The following is a 25,837-nucleotide window of genomic DNA, read 5'->3' on the forward strand; positions in this document are numbered from 1 at the left end:
AGAAAATAGTATTTATTAAGTAAGGATACAGTGCAGCAATCAAATCAATCGCACAAACGCCTCGAATCCATAAAGAATGAAGTAAGATTCTGTTTGACAGTTGTTTCAATGGGATCGTTTGAGAGGTATCCATATTTCTCTCATTGTTCGCGTCTCAAAGTGCACCAGATTGAATGCATGTGTAACTTCAATATGTTACAAAAAGAGTCACTCCCGAAAGGAGTTGCTTGTTTCTTCCTTCTGTCGTGTATCTGTGATCTAATCGTGTCTGGATAACTTCAGCCAAATTTTCTTGCTTTGTGTGTCTTGCGCGATGTGACTTGAGGTCGAGGGCTTGATCCTCTTGCCTGTGGTCCCCGCATGGCCCTGGATCCTCTTCGCGCAGCCCCGGCCACCAGGCGGCAGCAAGCTGATTCTGGGATACAGTCGTGACTCTCGCCGCTCGTGGCTGCTTTCTGCGGTCCTGTGGTCTCCGTCGTGCTGCCTCCTGAAGGCTCCACAGGATGTTTGACATCTTCGGTGGATCATGCCTATTATTCCTACGCGCCATCCATTCTCAACATTCCGTCTACCTATGTTGTAAATGTATTATGCAGTTTTTTCGGCCAGCAAATCTTCGTTGCCAAAAGTGCAGAGTGACATCACGGTCTCTGCAAAATAGCTTTGTTTTTCTCATTTCATGTACTCCTGCAACTGATATGCAACGCAGCATGCAGTCATCGAACCTGCGCGTCGTTGTAATGAACAGTCCTGGATCCTGACGTTCTTCATGGCCAGTGGCATTTATCATACATGCGACGCCACTCGACGGTCCACCATCCTGTTACTCCCTGGTTCCACCTACTCAAAGCACTAAGAGAGGGTCTTTTCTGTGCTCCTTGAGAAACAGCACCACATCGGCTATCGCGAACACGTGCATTCTGCACTCTTCCCTGTGAATCAACCGTTCTTTCACTTTTCCCTAACTATCTGCCTTTGGTGTATTTCAAGCTATCGGTCTGGAAATTTTCCCTTGCTGAATCCTAGTGAAATTTTTGATCTGTTTCTCACATTGCCAATTCGTCTTTACAATCAGGTTGCCCCTGCCTCTTGTCACTCTCCTCCTGGGCAACCCTGGGTCAAGTGAAGCAACTTCTACCTCAGACACCACTACAGCTGGCTGTGATCCCTGTGGCATCCTGCTGTCCGGCACGCCTCACTTTGCCTTGCACATCTCGCCTTCCTAGCTGCTTCCTCTCATCTGTGCTGCTCTTCATGGCTCTCAGACTCTTCTTGTACTGGACTCTGCTCTTCTGCTCTCCCTCGTTGGTCCTTCGCTCGAGGCCTGGTCTGAGTACTCTACACGTTACACTCATTCTATCACATGCCTATAATAGTAACGAGTCGCTCGACTATGCTCTAATGTTATAATAATACTCATAAGAATCAACTCTTTGTATGAGATATTTTCAATCTGCTCCAATCAAGCTAGTAGCCACTACTACCACCAAGCGCTCAACTTTTCTGGCCAGCTGGTCAACTGGTCATCTGCAACTAAAATGTGAATATTACTAAAGTTTGTATTCAATGCATGGTAACGCATATTTAAAATCGCTTTGTTAACCCAAGCCTGCTGCTTTAGCCTCCCTCCTCCTTCAAGTCCGCGGACCCGGCTGAGGGAGAGCGGGACGATCCGCTGAAGCCGCACTCTGTGCATTAGACATGATGGTGATTAGCATGAACATTATACAGGTACGGTTAGCTAGCCATAGCACCCAAGGGCATCAGCTCTGGATACCAAAATTCGACTGGTCAACATCGACCACTCATGTCTTAATTTTCTGATAGCACAGGTAGCTAAGTCCAAGACACCACAAATGTTGGCTACACTAGATGTTATGGGCTTCACGAAACAAGTTCTGTGAATAAATCCTTTCTTCTGAAAATTATCTTGGTGGACTAGCTGTCGACCTTCTTTATTATTTTCCTCTTGCCATCGACGTGTTTTTCTTCTCGTTTCTGGAAGCTCCCTGATTTATGAGCTGTAAGGCACATTGTTTCCTGTCAGTCTGTTCAAGCTGCGCAACGCTGCTGGTGCCAACTGCTGTGCCGCCTAGTTATTAGTTGAAAGCGTGGGGGGTGCAAGATTAGTAACGGCAGGCAAGGGGTGATTTGGAGTGGGTCAGCGCACGACCACCTCGGCATGGCAGCAATTGTTTTAATTAATGAAACTGTACGTTGCAATTTCCCTGCAATATAGAGCCAGCCAGAACTGTCTCAAAACATCCTATGGGATCCTAAAGGATTCCTATAGGTTCCAAAAATGGTATAGAGATTCCTATAGCATTTTTTGACTAGGGATGCGTGTATCCTAAACACTTTAAGCGTCTGACTATCCCATTACCTGTAACTCTTGGTCTCTTTCTCAATTCCTCGTGCCTCCTCCCTGAGTCTGCCACAGTCACCACATCATTCTACATTATAGGAAGAGCAATACACTTGTGAGTACACTGAACTGGTTTGAATACACATCTTTATGCACTCTGTAAAGCAAAGGGAGAGAGGGGGGAATATACGTCTTATCCAAGTATTTGTGCTCTTAATTTGCTTATGCTATCTCCTACACTTTTAAGCTGACTGATATTTCCATTACCCTGTAACTACTTTGATCTCTTTCTCTCCCTTCTCTGCCGTCCTCCCTGAGTCTGCACGCCACCACCACATTCATTCCTCACACAGGAGAGCAATACACGTATGAATACACTGAACTGGGCGCTTGAATAACATGATCTTTTCTTTTTTCTGCCATCTTCCTACCTGGTTGGTTGGCCTCTGCTACACACACACCACACACACAGGCGGCACCCACCACACACAACACACACACAACCCACAGTGTCGCAGTTAGTTCACAGTAGGAGATGCGGGCCTTCTATCATGATTGTCTTTCTATCATCCTCTACTAATCATTCCTTCTTTTATTTCATTCGGTATGTGTACCTTAAGAGAATTGAAGGCCTCGCACTGTAAGAACTGCAGATAGATATAGTACGTTTATATCTTATTGTACCTTATGATCTAGTTCCTCCTTCTTTCCAATGAACTTAAGTCAGAAATAAGTGGTTATATGATGGAAAATATGAAGCTCAATCGTGAAGGAAATGGACTTCGGCGAAACGTTCTTTTATTTTTTCATTCTACTGTTGCTGTAAAGCTCTGTGTCGAATGTAATGTTTATGTTTGTGGGACCCGGAAGACTAAGTTGTGTGCATGCACACAGCTAATGCGCGGACTCTAATAACTCAAACTCTAATGGGCTTCGATCTACCAGGCTAAGCTAGCATCAAACAGCCACACACTGGGTTGATGTTACTGAGCTAGCTAGCAAACACGTCCGCTTCGGCTAGCCATAAGAGTGACCTGTAATCAATGCAGCGAAAATGAAAGAACGATGATTATAAACGTGTGTTTTACTCGTATTGATGGGTAGAAAGTAAAGACATGTTAATATTATTCTTGTGTTTGAACAACTTCTGAAGGTCTGCCACCCAATGAATTGACGTTCCGCGGTGATTTAAACACCTGCGCCTCCCTGCATCCAGCGACTGCTGTGGGTGGGAGCAGCCTTGATGCAAACCATTGCTGAGCGAAATGCGGGGGGGGGTACAACCTTTGGAACTTTAAAAACTCGCTATTAACGTGTCTATAATGCACCAGAGCCAAAGGCTCTTTCATTGCCACGTATTATTAATTCGATTGAATTACACACTTATGTCTAAAAGACATTATGGCGGGGGAAATATCATATTCCTTCTCAATATGATCAAGAAAAGTGGGTGCAAAAGCACGCGTTTGCTCCCCCTAAGGCAATTGTGGCGGATGCACGCCTGCTCCGCTTTTGCTCCTTGCTAGCGCTGCCATCACCATGCAATGAATGAAAGGAGGGGTGGCTCATTCTGTCAAACAGAGTAACAAGCACCCTGTTTGTTTCCTTGGGACGTTTTGTTTTAATACAGGCAATCTATCTGTTTGAGTCATCTACATTAAACTACTTTAGGATAATAAAGAAACCATAGTAATAAAAAGATAATAATAGTGTTCTCTGGGCCCCCCCCCCAGTGCTGGGCCCTTGGAATCATCCTAACCCCCCCCCCCCCAGCTACGCCCCTGCACGTAAGCCACGGGTATCTTTCCCAGTTGCTAGCCTGGAAATGGCAAACATAGCCTGCTTTATTTACTTGATTCAGCTCAAGATTTTCAGGCGTTGGACGGCCTTTTTATACAATATCCGTCTTTTCAGTGAATTGGCGTCTTGAAAAAGGTACCGACAATAATTCCGCAACAACATCTTCTTCACCTGTTTCCATGTTAAAACGAATAAAACGGAAAATGAATTGTTGCGTCGCATCTATATCCTCTGTCTCGCAGGTGAACTAACGGGCCTTCTAGAGTACCCTCGAACCGAGGGAAACAGAAAGAATATGCCCATTGGCTACAAATCAATATATGATTGGTTGATCAAACTGTCAATCAGAGCGTTCGCTCTCATTCAGTGTAACGGCCAGGGCATTCTATCAAGGATATAGAATACCTTGGTTGAAGGATATTCTACCCAGAGACCCAGAAACAGATCTGATTGGTTGCATTTATTTTATAAAAATGCGTAGTGCAAGGACCGAGAAGGACAAACAAATCAACGTAACACTGTAATATTACAGATCAACAACACAGATACTATTCTCATTTATTCATTTTATTAAATTGTATTTATATAATTAAATCGATTATGTCTTTTTTTTTATCTGAGTGTTCCAGGGTATTCCGGGAATACCTTGAAGGCCCTGACGGTTCGCCAATGGTTAAACCATCAGATCACATGTTTCTAAATTCCCCCTGTTAGCTAGCTGAGGACTGTAACCGTCCATCCAGTGTTTCCCATGCAGGCCGGTCCGGGGCTCACTCAGGCGTCAAGTCTTTTGTGATGATATTACATTTGACATAATATGGACTATGTGTTTACATTGACCTGCATTTCCATTCAGGCAGAGGCTGGAATGTGGAAAATGAATACATAAGGGCAGCTTGTGCCAATAAGTTGCATGTTTAACAGCACAGTTACAATATTTAGAATGACTGGCATAGTAGAAAAAGCCAGAAATGTTTTCTATTCTGGCTCGAACGTGTATTTTACTAGAGAAACTACTGAAATAATCGTGAGAAGAGGGAAGAGTTGCTCTCTTAAGAGACTGAGTGAAGTTGAGGCTGAAGTAATGAAGGAAAGAGCAAACACGAGGATCTCTGAGTCTCTGAGTTCACACTGGAGAGGAGAAAGAGAGCCGCTGCTGGTCTGACTGGACTCTGTTATTCTCAGCCTGCCTGCTGAGCGTGAATGTCAATGAAACCTCCCGACAGATGATGTGCTTTCTGGTTGTGTGAATGAGAGTTTGAGGATTTACTTGGATTCACTTGAATAATATATTAAAGGGAGAATGAGCTGCAGACGTCTGGAGAGAAACAAGCATCCATTCCTGTGACAAATGTGTGTTTCGTGCTAGACGAATAAAACAAGTGATTTTAGTAAAACACACACAACCAAGTTTTAATAAATCAGTATTCTGCAAAAACCTGTATTTCCAACTACAAGTTCAATAACCTAATCACTTTTGATTTGCATATACTATGGACAGATTTTGGAATTTGTTATGGCTTAAAAAATCACATCCATAGAAACGCTCTAATTTTAAACTTAAACTTCATTATTAAACATGATGCGAGATAAATACGTCCATGTCTTTTTGGTTTTCTTAGCTGCCATCTTGGAGTGAGATTCAACTCTTTTTAGCTTGGGAGGGAAGAGTTACACACAGTGCACTTTTCTAGTTTGTGCATGCATGTACCTACTATTAAATGTATGTGCAAGTGTCAACTGACTTTTAAGTGCTTGTAGGAAACTGTTTTACTTCCGCTTTCTGTGCGTTCCTGTGACATTTTAAAGTGGCAAAGGATAAATAGCTGTGTGTGTGTGTGTGTGTGTGTGTGTGTGTGTTGTACGCTGCAGTTATGATTCCTGCACGTGAGCATCAGGACCCCATGTCTGTGCCTGCATGGACCATAGTTGTCCCCCGACCCGCCTGCTGCTTTTGCTTCCACATTTTTCTCCCTCTGCAGGCAGCTGAAAGGAAGCCTCGGTCTGACAAAAAGGCCCAGGCTGTTTCCCCTGTTGCCATGGCGATGTGTCTCCTCTGTTTCCATGGTTATAAAAGACGAGGAGAAGCAATGGCGGCGGGGGTGAGACAGACTGACACTGAGTATAAAAGGAGGGCAAAAACAAACAGTGAAGGAGAGAGAGAGTGTCAGAATCTTAATTCGGAGGGGGAGCGGGAGAGGAGGGAGCTTGGAAAAGAGCAGACAGAGAGAAGGGGATGATTGAGTAAAATGTACTCAAGAGAAGAGAGGAGTGGAGTTGGAGAAAGAGAGGGGGTAACATGGAGATTGAGGGAGTGAAGGGAGGAAGAGGGCAAGGTTCAAAGAGGAGGAGAAGGACGATGACTTTTAACTGACAACTAGGGGTGAGGGAGGTCATAAAACAGAAAGAGGAATAACAGAATAACTTAAGAGATTGGAAAAGAGGAATGTGGAGCAAAACAGACAGAAGGAAGCTTTAATGGAAGAAGATCCAATGATATTTTAAAAGAAAAATTAAGAAAGTTGATATATATATAAAATAGACGATGTATAATGAAAGACAAAAAGAGGAAAATATAGAAAAAGAGACCCTGAAATAAAAGTATTGAATTGATAAAGAATCAGAATGAGAGATGGAGACCTGGAGGGAAGTTCAAAAGAAGATAAAGATAAAAAGGGACAAAGAGAGGTGTGTTTTAAAGCTACAAGTCTTCACTTTAAGTTAATTATATGTAATAGCTTATTGGAACATCCTGCTTAGTATTAACAATTTTGGAATTGCAAATAAGTGACATGTGACCTCTATTTTAAAGGGTCTACATTTGGGACACACGCTGAGTTATTGTTGCACTTCCATGAAGTTGGGAACTTGTTAGACAGTGTGCTGAAAATGCTGCAAATACCTACAAAATTTTAGCAACGGGTCGAAATATCCAGATTTGTTATCCTAAGTATGGGTTTACCACTAAAACAAGTCCCTTCACGTCCCCTAATGCATTTAAATCAATCCTGTCCACTCAATACTGCACATAACCTGATTAATGTCACTTGAGGTAATTTTCTCACCAACATTTCCCAGGCTGTGTAGTACAAATGTGCACCCCTTTAAGATGTGAAGTTTAAACACATTGTTGGAACATTTTTTGTTTTTAGGATATAGCAACATTTCCCAAAACCTCATATTGTGATTGCCATGAGTAAACTTATTTTGACCATTACAAAATGGAAGAAATTCTACACAATTTGACATACCCATGTGTGTGTTTTGAAGTCACATGAGGTTATTTTAAGTGAGATGCAAAAAGGCAAAGTATATCAATTCTGTGGATCTAATCCAAAATGTGTCCCTGTTTACTTGTTGATTTATTGCGTTACAGATGTCACGAGATAGACAGTATCTGCAGTGGATTTCAAACTAACATTTTTCAAAGTCTGTTTTTAACTATTTGATTGGCATTTTATACTACAAAATTGCAGCTATTTCTTGAATTTGAGAGTGAACAAAAGTCAGACTTTACACACTAATCCAAGTCACACACATTCTACAATCATTTCATTCAATCTCCTGCTCATTCCGCTATTTAGGCCACTGAGCTGCTTTATCAGGCAGTAATGTGGAGAATTACATTGATGTTTTTGCTGGTTTGTAAACGTGCAGTGTTCCCAAAGACCTTGAGCAAGGAGACAGAAAGGGTTAGAAAGGAATCTTAAATATTTTGGGAGTTTCTCGTTTTAATCTGAGGCGTACTGTAGCTCTGCTGCTCAGGCGTTGGTCGTGCTGGTGTGATGAGGACTGTATGTCCTTTTGGCCCTCAGAGCACAGTCATTGTGCAGCTGCACTCTGCATGACAGCACAGACACACAACAACAACATACACTCATGCACACACAAACTTTCTGGCCTGCAGAAAGTGAGTGACGGATCAAGGCCGGCAAGAGAGAGATGACTCAGGCACGAAAACGAACCGAAGTCATTATCAAAAAAGTATTCCGTCCACACGGAAACGGCTCAAGAAAGGTGTCCGTCCACACGAAAACGCTGGAGACACTGTAGTACATATGCCAGGCCTGTAAGTGGCGCTGTACTTCCGCCACAAAATACACCAAAAGCAGCATATAAGACCCCCCGAGCATGGGCATAAGGCACAAACAAACAAACAAGGTCAAAGATGTCTGATATTCGTGCAAGAAAGGATGCATTTTTGTGGACTGACGATGAGGTAGAACATCTGCTTAGGGTCACACTAGACTACAAAACAACCAAAGTACAAGGAGAGTTTTTGACTGGGAGTCCTGCAAGTCTAAATATAGCGATATAAGGGGACGCATTTCAGGCGCAGTATCCGAGGACCCAGAACAGACAAAGGATTTCCTCTCCACGACGCGAGTATTCATTACAAAGGTCCAATTTACCCCAAGATTAAGCAAATTCGTAGCAAGTACAGGCAGGCGGTGGACACTGGGCGTCGGAGTGGCCCAAGGAGTCGGACGTGTTGTGCTCTTGTTTTTCGAGCTGTGTGAAGAGTTCTGGGGTGGCTCGCCTGCAACGCGCCACCATTAGCTCCGGCATCGAGACGGGGGGGACCTGGAAGAGTCGTCTTCCGGACCGAGTTTGGAGGGTTCCAATGATTCGCCAGAGCCAGAGTAGGAGCAAATCCAGCGAAAGTCTGCAGCTTGCGGTTGTAAAGTATCGCAGAGAATCTGTTGCAGGTACAGATCCTGTTCGCAGGTTATCAGGTTGCTATATTACTATGATTCAAACCTTGCTTATCAGAAATGTTATAAGCTTGGTAAAAAGTAGAATGTTTGAGAGCTATTTCACAACATGCCTTTGGTCTTATGTTATCTGGAGGCTATGGTCTATTGTGTAATACAACAATTCTCTGGTTTATTCAAGGCAAAGCTGAACAGCCACAGAAGTGACCGCCTGAAAGAAAACTTCCAGCTGACCATGCAGTGCAGGAAAGACATCAAAAATAAAAAAGAGGATCTAATGGAGCAAACATCCAGCCGCAACGCAGACAACATGCAGCAGATAAATGCCAACATTAACAAGCACTATTCAGGATGGCTTTTCCCTGATGAGGGAATTAATTCATGCACACCCCCACAGTAGCGGCGGTGTATAAGGACAATTCCAGGTGCACTCACCAACCATTCATGCGTAGAAGGCCACACCCGGCTACAACTGGCCTTTTACTCACACACAAGAACAAACCCCTCTGGACAACACACGCAAACAATGACACCGGACACCCACAGCGCGACAAACCCTTTTTCATACAGGCAGACACTGTTTCAAGAGGACTGATAAAGCAGTGAGCTTCAGTTTTTTTGCGTTATTATATATATGATAGGCCTACTGTGTTTTGTTGAACGTAATCATTGTTCCTGAATCAGGAGGAGTTAAATAAGAGACCAATGTAGTCTCGAAAAGGGGTCAACATGGGTACTATCTACCAGTACCGTGGTTTTTTGCAAACAAACAAGATGCGTTCAGGCACCAGCTGCAATGTCCGCAAGGCGGGGAGAAGGAGCCCGAGATAAACGCAGTCTCCCTGGGTGTTATATCTGTTCTTGGGCCTCCTCCTCTTTCGAATGGCCGGCTTTGACGAAAGGGGATCTCCCGCCGCATGTTCTCAGTGTCCGATATCGCGGTAAATCAGAGGGATTTAGGCGTTGTGTCTTCTGTAGTAACTCACAGCCTTTTCTTCTCATCACTTCATGAATTTTTATTTAATGCATTTTAACGGCTGTAATCATTGTTAAGTAAACGGAAGTGACGTCACTGTTGACAATGGTGAGACGCTTTAATAAGCTTTTCTCAAAAATAAACTGCTACATTTCTTTAGCAACAAATGTTAGCCACAAGCCAATTCTTAACCGGAAATGTTTTCAGCTCTTGTGCTTTGGTTTGCGTGTACATTAATAAATGAAAGCTATTACACTTTTGTTAATGCTGCGTGAACTTGCTCGCTGTACAGTACAGTAAGGGTTGATTAAACGGTTCGCTTTGTCCGCAAGTTATCACATGACATGAAAGGTCATTGGACAGACACAATTACAAATTGATTTTGGTTGCTTGGGGTTACTTTGAAAAAGATTGCCAGTGAACCGGTCATGCCATTTGGGGCCCCACAAATGGTTAGGGTAAGATTTTTTTGCATGGGACCCGCTGGGCCGGTCTGGGCGCCCGGTGCGGTGCACGGCTGCACTGTCGATAGTTACCACTGATATGAATTGATTTACTTTCTATACAATGAACGAAGAATAACTCTTTAACCACATGAACAGGAACAAACAAACTGTACCTCTGTGCAGCACACACAGGGACCCAGTCATCAATTTTCTGGGGCAGTAGACGGATACTTGTGTTAGTTATATTAAAGTTTTATGTTTTCACTATTTGGCTGCGTCTAACTGTTTCTGGGAAATGGAGCCCGAACAATTTCCCCAGGAACATGTTTAACCAGACGGATAACTAGACAGTTAACCTCCATTCCCTGAACTTCCTGTGGGCCTGTCTTCATGGACCTGTAAGCATAACACCCTGACACGTAAAAATACAAAGTATGGTTTCATTAAGAACTGCACATACTTCCCTCCTCTGTCTTTCAATGTAAGTCAATGTTTGCAAGGAAAAACAATAAGTTTAACGTGTACGCAATAAAAAGCTTAATTACTCACCCTCCTAATTGTAGACGTAACTTCTAGATACAACTTGATACATTTTTCTCCCGCTTGCTTTGCTGGGGTGCAGCCGTGAATAGGTCGAAATTTCTGTTTACATCGCTCTGAATGTTGTCCAGGTAAATCTTGTAGGTATCGCAAGCAAATGTGTTGTCCACAGCGACAAGGCTGGACACTGGATTGACCAAATAACTACACTCTGTATTACGATTAGACACGTTTATTCAAAACCGACCAGCCTGGTGTGTTGGGGGTTTGCTTAAACCCTGCCGCACTGAAATTACCACACTCAATTTGTCAAGCCCCTCCACCCCAAATGCTCCTGTATTGGGTTAAAATTAGCATCACTTTGAACCTGAGCGGTGAACACTTTTGTTGGTGCCCAACAATGGGGGCCAATTTTGGGGAGAGGAGAGTTAGGGAGGTGAGAGAGGTTAAATGCCAATATAGCTGATTTTGTCTTCAGTACTCATACAGCTAACTCATGGTTCATGTTCGATCTTCACTGCTCAGGTAAAAACAGTTCATTGTGGGTCTGATACTTGTTATGAGTATTGGAGGGAGGGGGGGTATAAACCTTATTTGTGTGGTTTCCCACTGCGTGTTACATTCATTAGTCACTATTTACAGCGTGCTACAAATGAAAAATGCCTAAAACTTTTACTTCAATGTCTTGGTTTGTATTAATAATAATGGACAGTGTTTTCATTCAAGTTCATGTAAGCCTTACCACACATTTCTCTTTGGCCATCTATAAGCTGTTTATGGTCTGCATGTCTTTCTGTTCAAACTCAACTGTCGGCTTGCTTAGCAGTTTAGGACAACATCAATTTCATTAATGCTAGGACTAGTTGGGACAAATAATGCTCAACTGTTCCATTACTGTTGTGAACTGTTTTAAGGGGCCGAACTGTATGATCGTTTTTCCCGCTTGGTGCTGGGTGCAGGTGAAAGTTGGGCTACGTGTCTGTTCACATCTCGCACTGGACATTTGTCACCTGGGTGTTTCTCGTTATCAGTCTCTTGATTCAGAAACAAAAACGGGAATACGGCTTTTGGTTTATGGGGAAGGTAGTATGGTTGCAAAATGCGAGAGCGTGTAAAACTTGTATGTGTTGTCTTGTGCTGCTCCCCATTACACTGTTATAGAAATTCCCGTAACTGGCTGAACAAATGTACACTTGTATTAAATATTCCACGCTAACTGTGAACCAAATTTGAAGTCACAGGAAGGAAATAAAAAAAGTTGCACTAAGGAAAACTACTCTTTATTGTGAAAACAAAGATCTGCACACCGAAATATTTTTGTAGTCTCTATCAGGACCATCATCTGTTTGTGACGCTGCCTGCACCTCAGAGAAGGGTGGTTTATAGTAGGCTTATAAAGTGTGGCTAAGAACATAAGTCAGCTGATTGGATGGCATCTATTTCAACATGCTCACCTCCTCAGCTGATTATTTTCTATTTTCCATCACTTTATGAGCTTCACCAACACATGTGCCTTGTACCGCGAGTTTGAACTCACAAATAAATGGGCCAATGCTCTTCAATTAGATGTGAATGTGTAATCTAACATTTTCCAGTAAGAATAATGGACGAAAGGAGCTGCAAAATACAAATTAATTTATGAATGGTGAACAAAATTAATCAAAATGTTTTAAATAAAAAGCCCATATGGACGAAGGTGTAAAGCCTATTACATGCTCATAAGTAACAATAGTCAATAAACGTGGACAGGACTAGGCCTGTGCAGGGCTGGTATCGCTATTGCCAGCATGGGCTCTTTCATCAGGCCTGGGACCTCCTCGGCTGATGAAAGACCCTCAGTCCTCTCCAAACAACAGACAGGACGTCATCACCACAGTAGGTTTCTCCTGAAGTCCTGCAGCTCTTGATACCACGCTGTCTCAATCCGTCNNNACAAAAAAGACAATACTGAAATGTATTTTTTTAAAGGTGGGGTAAGTAATTTCTGAGAAACCAGCTCGAGTGCGCTAGAATTTGAAAATACACAGCCGGAAAAAATCTGCCACTTCCTTACAGAGCCCCTCCTCCAACACACACAAACGCGCACATGACCAATGAGGGCACGAGATAAGTTTGTGCACAGATGGAAGGCTGACAGGCAGGTAGGCCATCCAATCATTTTAGCCGGCACTACGGCTTCCACAGATGACTTTTTTTAATTAATTTTTTTGTCAAAGCACTTTAGATATTCATTGCTATCGGGATGTTAAGAGCATTCCATGGAATATGACAAAAAGTGTATCTCGAGCCGGTTTCTCAAACTTACCTACCCCACCTTTAATTGAAAGCTTAACCAAAATCTCGATGTATTTATTTTTGACAAATATGAAAAGACTAAATAATTTTTCCCAATGCAGAACTCTCGTTTCCTTCAGTGCACACGGTGAGCTCAGTCAGGAGGACTTGCAGTAACTAGTTTACTATCTTAGCTAAGTTAACAACAACAGTGCATTGGAGAAAAATTACTTTCATTCATCTTGACTCGATGGACAAAATGAAGTTAACTTGTAATATAAAACTAGTAAGGACATTTGACACTAACTCAGACTAAATTAAAAAGGATCAGACAAAAAATAAATAGCACCACATGCAGTTTTCTTTCCCATGCTGTAGATTGGATTTTGCTGTTCATGTAGCTTCACTCCAAGAAGGCCAAATCCCTCTGATTATTAGCTGTCTTGGGCTAGAGCTGGCTAAAGCAGCCACTAATTCAAACCACCATGGCGGTCACTTACTTCCCGCGTTTGTGAAGAGGCAAGCCTCTCTTTATCAGATTTTACTGTAAGATCTGGCCTGTAGACTCCTCGTGTGAAGAGCTACGGCCACAACCCTTTTTTTGTTTTGTTGTCCCACTGCCTTTCCTTTCTGCCTCAGCTTGTATCTTTTGCCTTTACCATTGAGTGGAGCACATTCCTTGGCCCCATCTGGTACCAGCATGGGATGTTTGGCTTGGCATAGCCAGACTTGTTCCAGCACAGCCTATCATGGAAGAGGCAGGAGGAAGCTTTCGGTGGTTACCGTGCCAACAGTGATGATAAAGAATGCTGCCCTGTCCTTAATCTCTGTCAGATCAGTTTTAAAAATTCCGCTTTTGAAAGATGTTGACTCTCATGGCAGTTTTTATCTGGACTCAACCTCCAACCTGTTTTTACATTAAAATACAGATCTGTGTGAGAATATTTTTTTTTTGCATCTGTTGCAGCGTGATATATCAATCATGATGAGTGTCGTGATCAAGCCCTTTTCTCTCTTTGACAGATTGATTGAGACATAAGCCATAAGAACTGGCCTTACTCCACTCTTTTTAAATTAAGCAGATCAGCAAAGAGTATCTGGAATATTTGTTTTGATGTCAAATAGTTTTTGTGATTATATCAAAATGTGCCATGGCTTTAAACGTATCTTTACAGAATCTACGACTAGGCTTTTCTAGTGTAGAACTATTTATTTCACTAAAAAAATGAAAATTCTATTCATTTTGAGCAACATTTGCAGCTTGAAAGTCTAATTACCAGATGCTAAAGTACAAATCTGCCATTTACCGGAGCTGGTCCATTTGCGGTCAAAATGAATATTTAAGTAGACTTGTAAGGCCATATCTTATGTTTTACAATTGCATATGGTCCTTAGGGCTCACAAGGCCAATGCAGGCTCTGTTTTACCATCTGAAGATGTCTGTTTCTTGATAGTGTGTGGGAGTACTGGTCCAGGAAGTGTTTAATGAGTCAGAAGGGCAAAAAATAAGGTTGGGATCTCACAGTGCGATAGTATCATACGGGCGGAAGATAGATCTGATGATATCTAAATGGAAGCATTGATATCAGGAGGACTGAAAAGTATTATCTCCTTTGCATTCTACATGTTGACCTTTTTTTCTAATAGCTTTTGTTTTATTCAAGAAGAAAGCCACTTACATATTTCTTTTGGCCTTTGTCTCCAGCAAATAACGCGTCCCTCACAAGAAGAAAAGTCAGACGAGAAAAACGAAGAGGAAAAATCTGAGAAATCCGAGAAAAAAGAGGACGAGGAAAAGAAGGACGAGGAAGAGAAAGATGAAAAGGAGGATTCTAGGTGAGTCTTGAATGATTGTTTGTCATAAAAGTAAATGTAGTCCATTGGGCCTGCAAGCATACAATGTGTTGGAGCACTAGCATAACATGGCCTCTTTAAGGGCTTAAATCCCCGCTAGACACAGTAGAACAACTAAAGAAAAATGAAGAAGTCAATGCAAATGAATGCTTTGTTGCATAATGTTATGGGAATATCCAGGATGTCAACATGGAAAAAAAGCTACACAGTCTTGTGAATTTAATTTGTAATAACGCCAGAACTTATTTGGCAACGACATTTCTATTACATTGTGCATTCCCTTCTTTTCCCGCCGAAGGCACCTCTTACAGTCAAACAAGTTGTATGGAGTTGATCCATTTCAATATAGCTTTCCTAAAGGTTTGGTAAATCTAGGTTTCAGTTTGTGTATATCAACAATATTTTTCAACCCTTCAAACAAGCGACAAGACTGTACTGTGTGCTGCTTATGAAGCAATACTTCCTGTAACCTGTTGACATGAAAAGCACAAAGTCTGCTTCACATTCAGTATTAATGGCGCTGGAGGTGAATTTTATCATATCCTAAAATTCAATTTGATTATTGAGTTATAATCATGTGATAAACAGGATGCAAAATGTTTTACCGTCTCATCAAATTTTGAATAAACATCAGAGACAGTGCAATAAGTAAGTAAGATCTCCCATCAAAAAACCCTTGATAAAATGATGCATGTTCATGAGTGGTTCAGGGGACAGTAGTGTGTGTGTGTTTTGGCACATTGCTAAAACACGAGACAACTTGCTAACTTGTTAACAAGTCCGTCTGGCTCGAGGGTAGACATTTCAAATAAGCTTTTTTTGTATTTTCAGTCATGGAGAACAGATTACATTAAGGGCCTGTAATTGCTGGGTCAAAACGGAACAAATATTTGCTGTACCAACAGTCTCCTAAGCTGTGTTTCCCCCCCTTCCAAAAACCACAGGGACATTGGCAAGGACAAAGACAAGTGTGACGGTGGGGAGGACGAGGACGGAAAGGAGCAAAACACGCCGCGTGGCAGGAAGACTGCCAACAGCCAGGGCCGCCGTAAGGGAAGGATCACCACACGCTCCATGGCCAATGAGGCTGCATCTGTGGCGGCTGAGGAGGTACCTCCCCCCGCCCCCGAGCCTGCCTTGCCAGATCCTCCGCTGCTCCCCAAGCCGGATCCAATGCAGAAGTCACTGAAGGAGCCTGCAAAACCCCAGACTCCAGTAGCTTCCATGGATGCTAACAAAGGTAAATCCTCTTGGAGATGCTCTCTGGAGGTAGTTGAAAATGTTTTTATTTTTCAACAAATTGACACATTAGTGCCACAGATTCAAGAGGAAAGAAATAAAACCAACATTTCATCACAAAGTATGTAAATAAAAGAATGTGTCTGCTTCAGTACAACCTCCTTTTTTTGGGATTGTTTACCCTGGTTTAAGTTCTCCGTTCTAAAATCACAAATCCAACCGAAGGGAAGTCTCTTGGCTGTACTCTATGCCAGGCAAGCCCATTCCGCGCAATCAGTGCCAGGCTTTCACAACGTAACAACAAAAAAAAACCCTGGCAGCTGATTAATGCTGATACTATTAGCTGCTGATGTTAAAATACTGCACAATCATTTCAATTGCAGAATCCTCACTTCCTGCCTGACCAAATGTAGTTTCCCCCGGGATTTATATGAAATTGTTTTTTACCAGTGCCCTATGCAGGACTCTTGCTGTCACTGGATGGTATGGTAGTAGAACATAAGTTAATAGTCTTAGCTTATTGTGTTATGTTTACATCGAATAGCAACAAGCCATGGATAGATCTTATACAAGGTTTAATGATATGTCAGGATAATGCTCTGCTTGTTTTGTCCCTCTTATAATGTTTACATTGATAAGCTGATAATAGCCTAAAAGTGTACAGCGGTTTTCAGGCACTCATTGCAAAGTGCCATACAGACTCTGTCCTGCACTGCACTCAAGACACTGTATGTCCATCACCATGGCAATTTGCTGCTCTGTTGTCATGGCTCTGGGGCTCTTCCACCCTTGTTCAATTCTGTCACAAAGGCGATGCTAGCTCATATTTTCACGTATCCAAACCCCTGTGTGTTAAGCTTATTGTTGCGTTAATCTGCATCGTTGATTAATGCTCTGTAAGTGTGCTTTGCTTCTCTGCCACCTGCTTGCTGTCCATTGACCTCTCAACAGTTAAGAGTTACGCAAGGTCTGTCCTAATAATGTGATTAACTCTGCGGTGTGTCCTTCAATCCTCTCCACCGTTTGACCTTTCTGGCCCTGATACTCTGGACATATCATGGTTTATGCAGAACTGTAATATCCCTGAGGGACTACATTGTGGATTTTGCGTGTCTGTTTGCCTGCCCTGTAGTAACCCTTGTGATATATGCTGCTTCTTAGAAGTAAGTGGGCTAGGTGCTAAAGGGTAGCTATCTCTCAGAGTTACTCTGTTGAAATGATGCCATGCGAGTAGGGCTGTACCCGAATATTCGTTCGTTGGAGTACTATTCAGGTTTCAATTTCGTTATTCAGATATTGTTTTTTTTTGGCAGCCGCACTGCACTACGGCTGCCAAATTTAATTTATTGAAAACTCCAATATCAATGTAAGATAAGCTCGAATATTCGCTGCTGATTACTACCGAATATCCGGAGCCCAAATTATGGTATTCGGGACAGCCCTACATGCGAGTTCAGGAAGCTGCTGATTCAGTGCGGGCAAATGGTGGGAGTTTGATCTTTTTAAAACTAGTGGGGGGAAGTGGGGTGTGTCTTATTCGGTGAGATACTACACTCTAGGCTGTCTGTTTTCATAGCCACGAGATTAATGACCACCCTTGAGGGGCATGTCACGGGGAGAACATGTGAGTTTTGCCTCGGGGAAAAGGAAGTCTAGTGCAGTAGACATTTGTTTAACTAAATGTGACAGACTGTGTGGCCAGGGGACCTTTAGTAGGAGCCGTCTAAACAGTGTGAAATGATCTCCTCGTCTTTTAGGGTGAGGGGGGGGGCATTCAAGCCTCCTGTTGATGTCAAGGGTACATCTGCTGCTATATTAGTCCAAATGTTTACACAGTATTGGTAGATGCCACCGAGGAGAGTGGGCTAAAGTTCATTCAGCCCCCTCCACACTTACTCTGCACTTCTATGAATTTTGTAGGGGGGTTTGAAGCTGTGTTGCCAAGCCGAGGCTAGAAGGTGGAGTGTGTGTGTGTCCATGATGAGCATGGTCACAGTAGAGGGGTGGGAGGGCTCTGGGCTGGCTGTTCTTTCTTTCTATTTGTCTCCATCCAAGGCCATTTCCCTAAGAGGGAGCCCAGGCCCAGCTCCTCCACCGTCTGGCGCTACATCAGCTGACCAGGCCCCTCCCCCTCATGGATTTGAGAAGAGGAGGGCTTGCTCGGGGGTGTGGGGAAGGGGAGAGACAGAGACAGAGAGAGATAGGGAAGAAAGAGAGACGGTAGGAGAGGGAGCGGGGTCTCGGCAGCCCTTGAATGTAAACAGATTATTAGATTAGTGGCCATGAGAAGGAGACGGCTGAGAGAAGGACTGTCACTCTCTCTCTGTCTGTTTCCCCCCTCCCTCCCTTCTAGTCTCTCTATCTCTCTGTATTTCTGTCAGTGCTGATGGGGTTTTATCTTTTTTCTCTCTCTGTGGTTTAGCTGGTGCAGGTGAAACCGGAGAAACTTCTCGCTGGACCGAGGAGGAGATGGAGGTCGCCAAAAAAGGTTGTGTTTCATTTTATTTTTCTCCCGCTTTACCTCTCAGTCGTCCTTATTTGTCTCTGTGTTGCTCCTCTTCTTTTTGTGATCTTTCCTCCCTCCCCCCTCTTCCTCTCAGTCTTTTTGTTTTCCTTTTTCCGATTATCTGATGTGGCTTCGCCTTACATGAACTTCACACTAAAAGAAACTGGTGCTGGTGCTTTGCTGGAATCTGTCAGACCCCCATGAAGAGTTTTAGGGATTTCTCTTTTAGCTCCACTCTTTTGCCGGTTCCTTCAACCTTATCTATTAAAGCCCTCCATAAAGCAATAGAGCGTGACAGTTACAGCCTGCTCCAAACACCACTATCTATTATTCACATCCAAAGACTTTGTCAAGGCCTCTTGAAAAGTTACTTTGGTCTTGTAAATTCTTCAAAATGTTTGTTGCACTCTGTGCCTTGTGTCACACTGCACTGCTGCAGTCATTAGTCAGGTCATATGCCATTCAAGACCCTTTGCTCCCCCATTTAGGTCGGCTTTGTTGTTATGCTGTTATGTATAAAGCCAAGAACCCATAGACTGGCGGAGTAAATAAAAGGATTAATGTGGATTTATTAGGACTCTCTTGGAGATTTGTTTTCCCGATATTTCTGCTGTGATCTCCTCAGGCATTACGACCTGAGTGCTAGATGTGTCTGATTTAGGATTAATGTGGCCTAAAGAGAGAGACCTCCTCTAGTCATATGACAAAGCTTGTTCCAAAATCACTCTTATCCTGCCCCGCCACATCGCTGGTCGTGCAAGAGCATTAACAATGTTACCATTTATGACATTTCTGTCACCTGCTGATCTGCATTAAACTTTTTAAAAGATGATCACATCTGAGGACTAGCGGATAAATCAGAAATGTGAACAGAAAAAAGGAACATTTATTTTTTCATCAACATGCTAGTCAGATCCATTATCATCATATTCCATGTTACAAGCAGATGTTGTTGGAGCAGAAGTAGAAGATTTTAGGGCACCTGCTCCATTTATATTTTTGGACAAAATAATTTACCTTACACTTATAATAAATATAAAACTAAAGAGCCAATAACGGTTCCCTTAAATATGACAGTAAAAATGAATGAATTAACTAAAACAGAAATTAAACATTATAAGCGTCACAAAAGTTACGATAATTGAAAATAAAGATGATAACATTTCCTCTTAAGGACTTTGTCAAGGATGTTTTAGCAACATGAATAGGTAGGTTGTTGCCATGGTTATGCTATAATACTGACATTATGTTTATTCCTGAATACCAGGAATAAAAAAAATCAGCCATCTTTTCAGATCTGGCAGAATTAATGAAGTTAAATGATTTCACTTGATAATTAATCTGTCATTGTGACCAATGTAACTTTCAAGGTTGGTTAAGCAACCAAGTTTATCTTGAGTCAAATAACAGGGAGCGTCAAGGTCCCATAACTTGCAGGACTAGTTTCTTGTTGTGTGTGTTCAGTATGGTATGAATCAATTGGGAGCATTTGGGAGCCTTTTTTGCAAGAGAATTTTATGCAGCTTAGATTTAATTGCTAAAGTGTTAAAAACTAAAAAGGTAATAAAAGATATCTTATTTGTTTTGACTTTTCATTATGTGCCATCACTAAGTATATTTCTGTCTTGCATATCTGTGTTGTGTGCAAGTTTAAGTAACTCTAAATAAGAGTATTGACTCTGAACAGTCCAAATGCCCCCATTCCCGTATTTTACCGGAGCAGTAATAGGCTTTGTGTTTCGCTCCGTGGTGATTTGTCAATCTGCCAGCATCCCTCATCTCAGTAGGCCTGGGGAGGGAGTGGAGGTCACAGAGGTTACAGGATTTAGAGAAGAGAAGCACTAATGTCAAAGGTAAATGGCAGCCTGGCAGAGCAGTTTCAAAGTTTAGCTGATTGACAGTGTTAATAGAAGACCAAAATCACACCATAGCAACAGACAAGTGTCATTTTGAATTATAGCAACCAAAGCGACTAACAATAAGTGCAAACAACCATGGGGAAACAAATTCAAATGGCAAGAATCTTGCAAGTACAAGTACTTAAAATAAGCCAAACTATTCTAAATATCACAACTTTTTTTGTGTTAGATTTATTGGCCCAGGTGCAGTTGAAATGGTATTTTATATAAATATATAATAAATATGCATTTAAGGAAATACAATAATATTATGACAAAGTAAAACAATATATATATATATATATAAATATAAAGTATATCTGTAAACATTGGATATTTTAAGTCTAATATAGCATTAAGTCCTCTTGTTAAATCGTCTCTTTGTCTGCACCCAGGTCTAGTTGAGCACGGGCGAAACTGGACCGCCATCGCCAAAATGGTGGGCACCAAAAGCGAGGCACAGTGCAAGAACTTCTATTTCAACTACAAGAGACGTCACAACCTGGACAACCTGCTCCAGCAGCATAAGCAGGTAGGCTATTGTTGCTTTCTGTTATGGCTAATCGCTGAGTGGTTGCAACAGTACTGATTTATTCAAAATTATCTGTTTCATAGGATACACGGCGGGCACGTGCCGATAGGTCTCAAGGTGAAGGTCTCGCTAATGCGTCACCTGATGATGAGGATGACGACGATAACGCCGATGACAGTGAAGGTCAGAGAAGCATATACTCGACATTAAACAAACGGATACACACGATTCCCTCTGGGCTTTTCTTCTCAGGGGCTCCCTCGCTGAAGGATATACTGCAGGCTGATATGTTACTGTATCAAATGTTTGTCCTTGCTTATGAGTTGTGGAGATTTGCGCCTCAGATTACCAAGTGTTAAGTAAAGAGGGCGTGGAGAGAAGGAATGTCGCGATAAGTACAGTGCAAAGCTGGAAAGCCTGATCTAAAATGCCCTTTGAATCGTCATGTCATTCGCTTGATGGTGATGGTGCTTGCTCTCTGCTGACTGTAGTTTTAATGAGAGAAGGGAAAAAAGGATCAAATGGGGGGGAAAGCAAGAGGTGGAGATAAAATATATGGACTAATTCGGAGTGCATGGGCGCCTGTTGCATAACAATTCTTGGCTTTGAAGACTCAACAAAGCATGCTCTTTGAACACAAAGTGCCGGTCCATTTGTTTGATCCTGCCTGGATCTCCAGAGGTCCTTATCTTTGCCGTGTGAAGGGGGCACACTATGATAAACTTTGAGATAGTGTGCTAGATATAGAAAGCGATTATGATTCGACCAAATGTATATTACAATTCTTTAAATCGACATGTTATTTTAACAGCATGTCCTTTTTGTGAGGCTCAGCAGACTCGTATGTAACTTAAACAGCCTCCATCTCACAAGATAGCAACAGCGGGAGGTCACAAGGTTTTCTGTCATGTTTATTTGACTTTGTCTTCCTCCCATGGAAACCCAAACTGAACTTTAGAGGTCTCAGTGATGTGCATTCTGTGGATCTCACATTATAAACCGCAGTGAGTTGGCGCACATAGAGCTAGAGGAATGAGTAAAGCTCATTGTAGACTTTTTTTATTAGGATGTTTAGTCGTACTCTGATTTTAGTTTGATATTCATAATCATTGGTGGAATGTAACTTAGTATATTAACTAAAATACCATACTTTAATATTATTTTGACATACTTACACTTTACTTGAGTATTTCCATTGTATGCTACTTTATACTTCTATTGCACTCGTTTCAGAGGCAATATTCTACTTTTTACTTCACTATAGTGTATATATATATATACTTATCAATGGAATATTTTATAAAGTCTCTAAAATTGTCTCCACATTGACAAACTACAAGATTAAAATGGTGTGTACATGTGATAAAACAGGATATTAGAAAATCTTTAATAATACAATACTTTGAATGAGCCATTCTGCATAATGGGTACATTCACTTTTTATACTTTAAGTACATTTGAATCATAGTACTTCTACACTTTATGTTACTTAAAGGGGCCATTGTGCATTAGTAAGTATTATAAGACCATAGCATTTTTACTTTTACTCAAGTACAGTACTCAATCAATCAATCATCCATCAAAGTTTATTTATATAGTCCAATATCACAAATGTTACATTTGTCTCAGTGGACTTCACAGTTTGTACAGAATATCAGTATGACAATACGACACCCTCTGTCCTTAGACCCTCAGTACTTTATCCTCCTCTGTAAATAATGCATCTATTTTTTCATAGACATACCATCTGGTCTACCATCACCATGGCAACAACTGCAGCGATAGACAATATGTAACAGAAGCAGGCAGACTTTTTTGAATATGCTTAAGAAAATATGACTTTCTGATATTAATTTATCATTGTTCTCATTCTACAAAAGCAGTGTGTTCTAATTACGACTATTGTAATGTCTTAACAGTTTAAGATATTTAAACTGAAGCATACCATATTACTAGATGTATTGTTGTTAATTTTTTCTGATTATTTTGAAAGTCTGGTTTTCTGTATCATTGAAGCCTTGGATTTAGCACAAGCAAATTTAAGTGGTATAAAGCGAGGTCATTAAATTAACAAAATTAGGTCATAGATTAGATACAAAGCTAACTTTACATGTGTCCAAGTAAAATGTGACTATATAGATAAATACATAATGAGAAGGATAAAAAAAGCACATGTTTAGATTATTAGATCGCCTGTGTGATGTGTTTCATATCTCTTGGGTTATTCTTTATTGGGTATATTTGCGTTGTGAAAGGCAATTTATTTTTACATTTAATTCATTTGGCTTGTTCTTTATTCCTAAAGAGCATCCAGTTGACTTGCAAGTCTTGTGAGTTTGATTGAGTCTCATGCTTCTCTCTATCATGCTTCCTCAGGCGGTGACAACAGCTCCGATACAGAGAGCGCTCCCTCCCCCTCTCAGTCTGGAGACTCGAAGAGGGCAGACGGCGCTGCAGGAGATGCTCACTGCTCTGATCAGGACAAAGGTCAAGCCAGTAATGGAAAGGGCCTGGAGCCTTTATACGGCGGACTCTGTGTAAAGGAGGAGAAAAGCCCCGAGAGCGAGAGCGGATCTCAGGAGGAGAAGGCCAGGATGGGTCCATACGGAGGCTCGGTGCACCCCAAAACCGAACCTCAGGACACGGACATGAACTCCGGAGAGGTTCAGGTGAAGATGGAGCCTGAGATGAAGGAGAGAGGAGAGAAAGGAGATCACAGCGAGAGGCACAGGGAGCTCCACTCAGATAATGACTCCAGCGCCACCTGCAGTGCTGACGAGGATGTGGAAGCAGAGCCTGAGAGACAGAGGTGTGTTTTCATGTTCTGTGTACATAATTGCCGTTTATAAGAAAGGGAAATGTTTTGTTACATTATAGATTTTGCTTTGTGCCTCTGCAGAATGTTCTCCATGGAAAAGCCTTCGATGCTCAACCCTCAGGGCTCGGTGCTGGTGTCTTCACCCAAGCAAGCCCAACTCAACATCCAGCAGATGCAGAAGAGGGCAGCTGCCATCCCACCTATGGTGAGTCACAGTTTCTGGTTTATCCATTTTCACGGGCACAGGTTAGAGCATGCCCACATTTCATGTGTAAGTTATTATGAAAGGTTTTTTATACAAATTCATAAAAATGAAAAATAAATTGCTCAATTTTAACAGTTATGTGTTCGAGGTTAGTAATATGCTGGAATTTGAATATACACAAGTTTTTTGCATAATATAGTTTAATCTACACAATCAAGGAAACCACAAATCTTATACTGTTTGAAATGTTTAAAAACCTGTCGCTTTTTGTCTTCTGGTGACTCCCAAGCAGGAGTTTTGTAAACATTTTCACAATTTTTCCGAATTGCAATATAGTAACAATTTGGATTTAATGATAAAAGCACTAAGAGCATGGCCATTTTTGGTTTACGTACCTTGAATTTGACTCTATTAAAGCTACCCCTGATACATAAATCATGTTAGTATTGGGGTTTGCTTACAGTGTCAGCCTTTATATTTCTACCTACCAAGATTTAATACAAGTATAACATTTAAATTGTCTTAAAGCAGAAGTTTCAAGATGCGTGGTGAAAGTAGTTCTTAAGTTTGTTCAGCGGCCTCTATACAATGCATCAGTGCTCATGCAAACTGCCAACGTGACAATATCTCACTTATTCTTATCTTGAATTCCACCTTATTTGGATATTTTCTTCCTAAACTTGTGTAGATGCCTGGTTCTTATGGCCCCGGTGGTGTGCCAATGAGTGGCTTTGCCATGTTGCAGCACCAGATCAAAGCAGTACACGATTCAGCGCACCAGGAAGAGAAGCAGCGACAGGATCACGGAGACCTGGAGCGAAGACCGCCCTTCAACACCCGCAGCCCCACTGTTATAGACAGAGATGGTATGAGAACAAAAACTATCCTCCTCTCTCTTCCTTCATGTTCATCGCTCCTTCAGCCTCCTTCCGCTGCTGGCAGTGGACTATTTCTAAGGGGTGTTCATTTTCGTTCACTTTGAAAAAAGGGCATGGTGGTCTGGACTAATGCGGTTCAGTCGAAGCCTAGACAAGAAGTTAGCTGACCCTGTTTAACATGTGATGTAGAGATCTGCTTTGATGCCCTTTTTTGAAATTCCTCTGGCTGATGAAGGGGACTTTGGTGTTTTTCTTTTTTGAAGTTGTGTGACTTGAGCATGTCAGTTTAGGACACTTGTTGCTTCTGGTGCTGACATATTTGAGGCTTTTAGGAAAGGAAAGTGCTAAAGTCGATTGGTAGTCTACATTAGTCATTTTTGAAAAGCCTTTTAGCACCTTTTAGTGGAGCAGAGCAGCTGCCAGTAAGCTGCTGAGCTCTGACACCGAGATATTTATTGTGTGTGTGTGTGTGTGTGTGTGTCATTTAAATAAGTCAAAATCGTATTCAATTTCAATCCAGTTTGCCAGTATTTCTTAGTATGGTTACACGTCTTGGGTAACATAGGTGTGTGTGTGTCTTTGGCCGAAGATGGCATAGCAGTATTCTCTCAATGTAAACTCAACACCTCTAACTCATCGCTCTACAGCCAATCAGCTCGCTCCTCCTCCTGCCCTGTCAGTGTGTGTTTGCATATGTGTGTGTTGAGCCTCTGCTGGTATGTGGTTGTGAAGCAAAGGACAGAAACTCTGTGGCTTTTTCTGCCCATCGGGATTAACGTTTTACTGTGCTG

At 41.9% G+C, this 25,837-nt stretch overlaps 1 protein-coding gene across 1 annotated transcript in view; it reads left to right on the forward strand.

The window, feature by feature from the left end:
• Nucleotides 1-25,176, forward strand: part of ncor1 (nuclear receptor corepressor 1) — a 62,766-nt gene extending 37,590 nt beyond the window's left edge. The window contains exons 15-23 of the mRNA XM_010792638.1: nucleotides 14,822-14,952; nucleotides 15,915-16,210; nucleotides 18,632-18,697; nucleotides 21,009-21,145; nucleotides 21,229-21,328; nucleotides 23,522-23,954; nucleotides 24,045-24,168; nucleotides 24,857-25,034; nucleotides 25,157-25,176. Of these exons, the coding sequence (XP_010790940.1) occupies nucleotides 14,822-14,952; nucleotides 15,915-16,210; nucleotides 18,632-18,697; nucleotides 21,009-21,145; nucleotides 21,229-21,328; nucleotides 23,522-23,954; nucleotides 24,045-24,168; nucleotides 24,857-25,034; nucleotides 25,157-25,176 (1,485 nt within the window). The remainder of the gene's footprint in view (nucleotides 1-14,821; nucleotides 14,953-15,914; nucleotides 16,211-18,631; nucleotides 18,698-21,008; nucleotides 21,146-21,228; nucleotides 21,329-23,521; nucleotides 23,955-24,044; nucleotides 24,169-24,856; nucleotides 25,035-25,156) is intronic.
• Nucleotides 25,177-25,837: the final 661 nt, after the last annotated feature.

The sequence above is a fragment of the Notothenia coriiceps genome, unplaced genomic scaffold (genome assembly GCF_000735185.1).
Source record: "Notothenia coriiceps isolate Sejong01 unplaced genomic scaffold, NC01 NC01_scaffold00036513, whole genome shotgun sequence".
Taxonomy (NCBI): domain Eukaryota; kingdom Metazoa; phylum Chordata; class Actinopteri; order Perciformes; family Nototheniidae; genus Notothenia; species Notothenia coriiceps.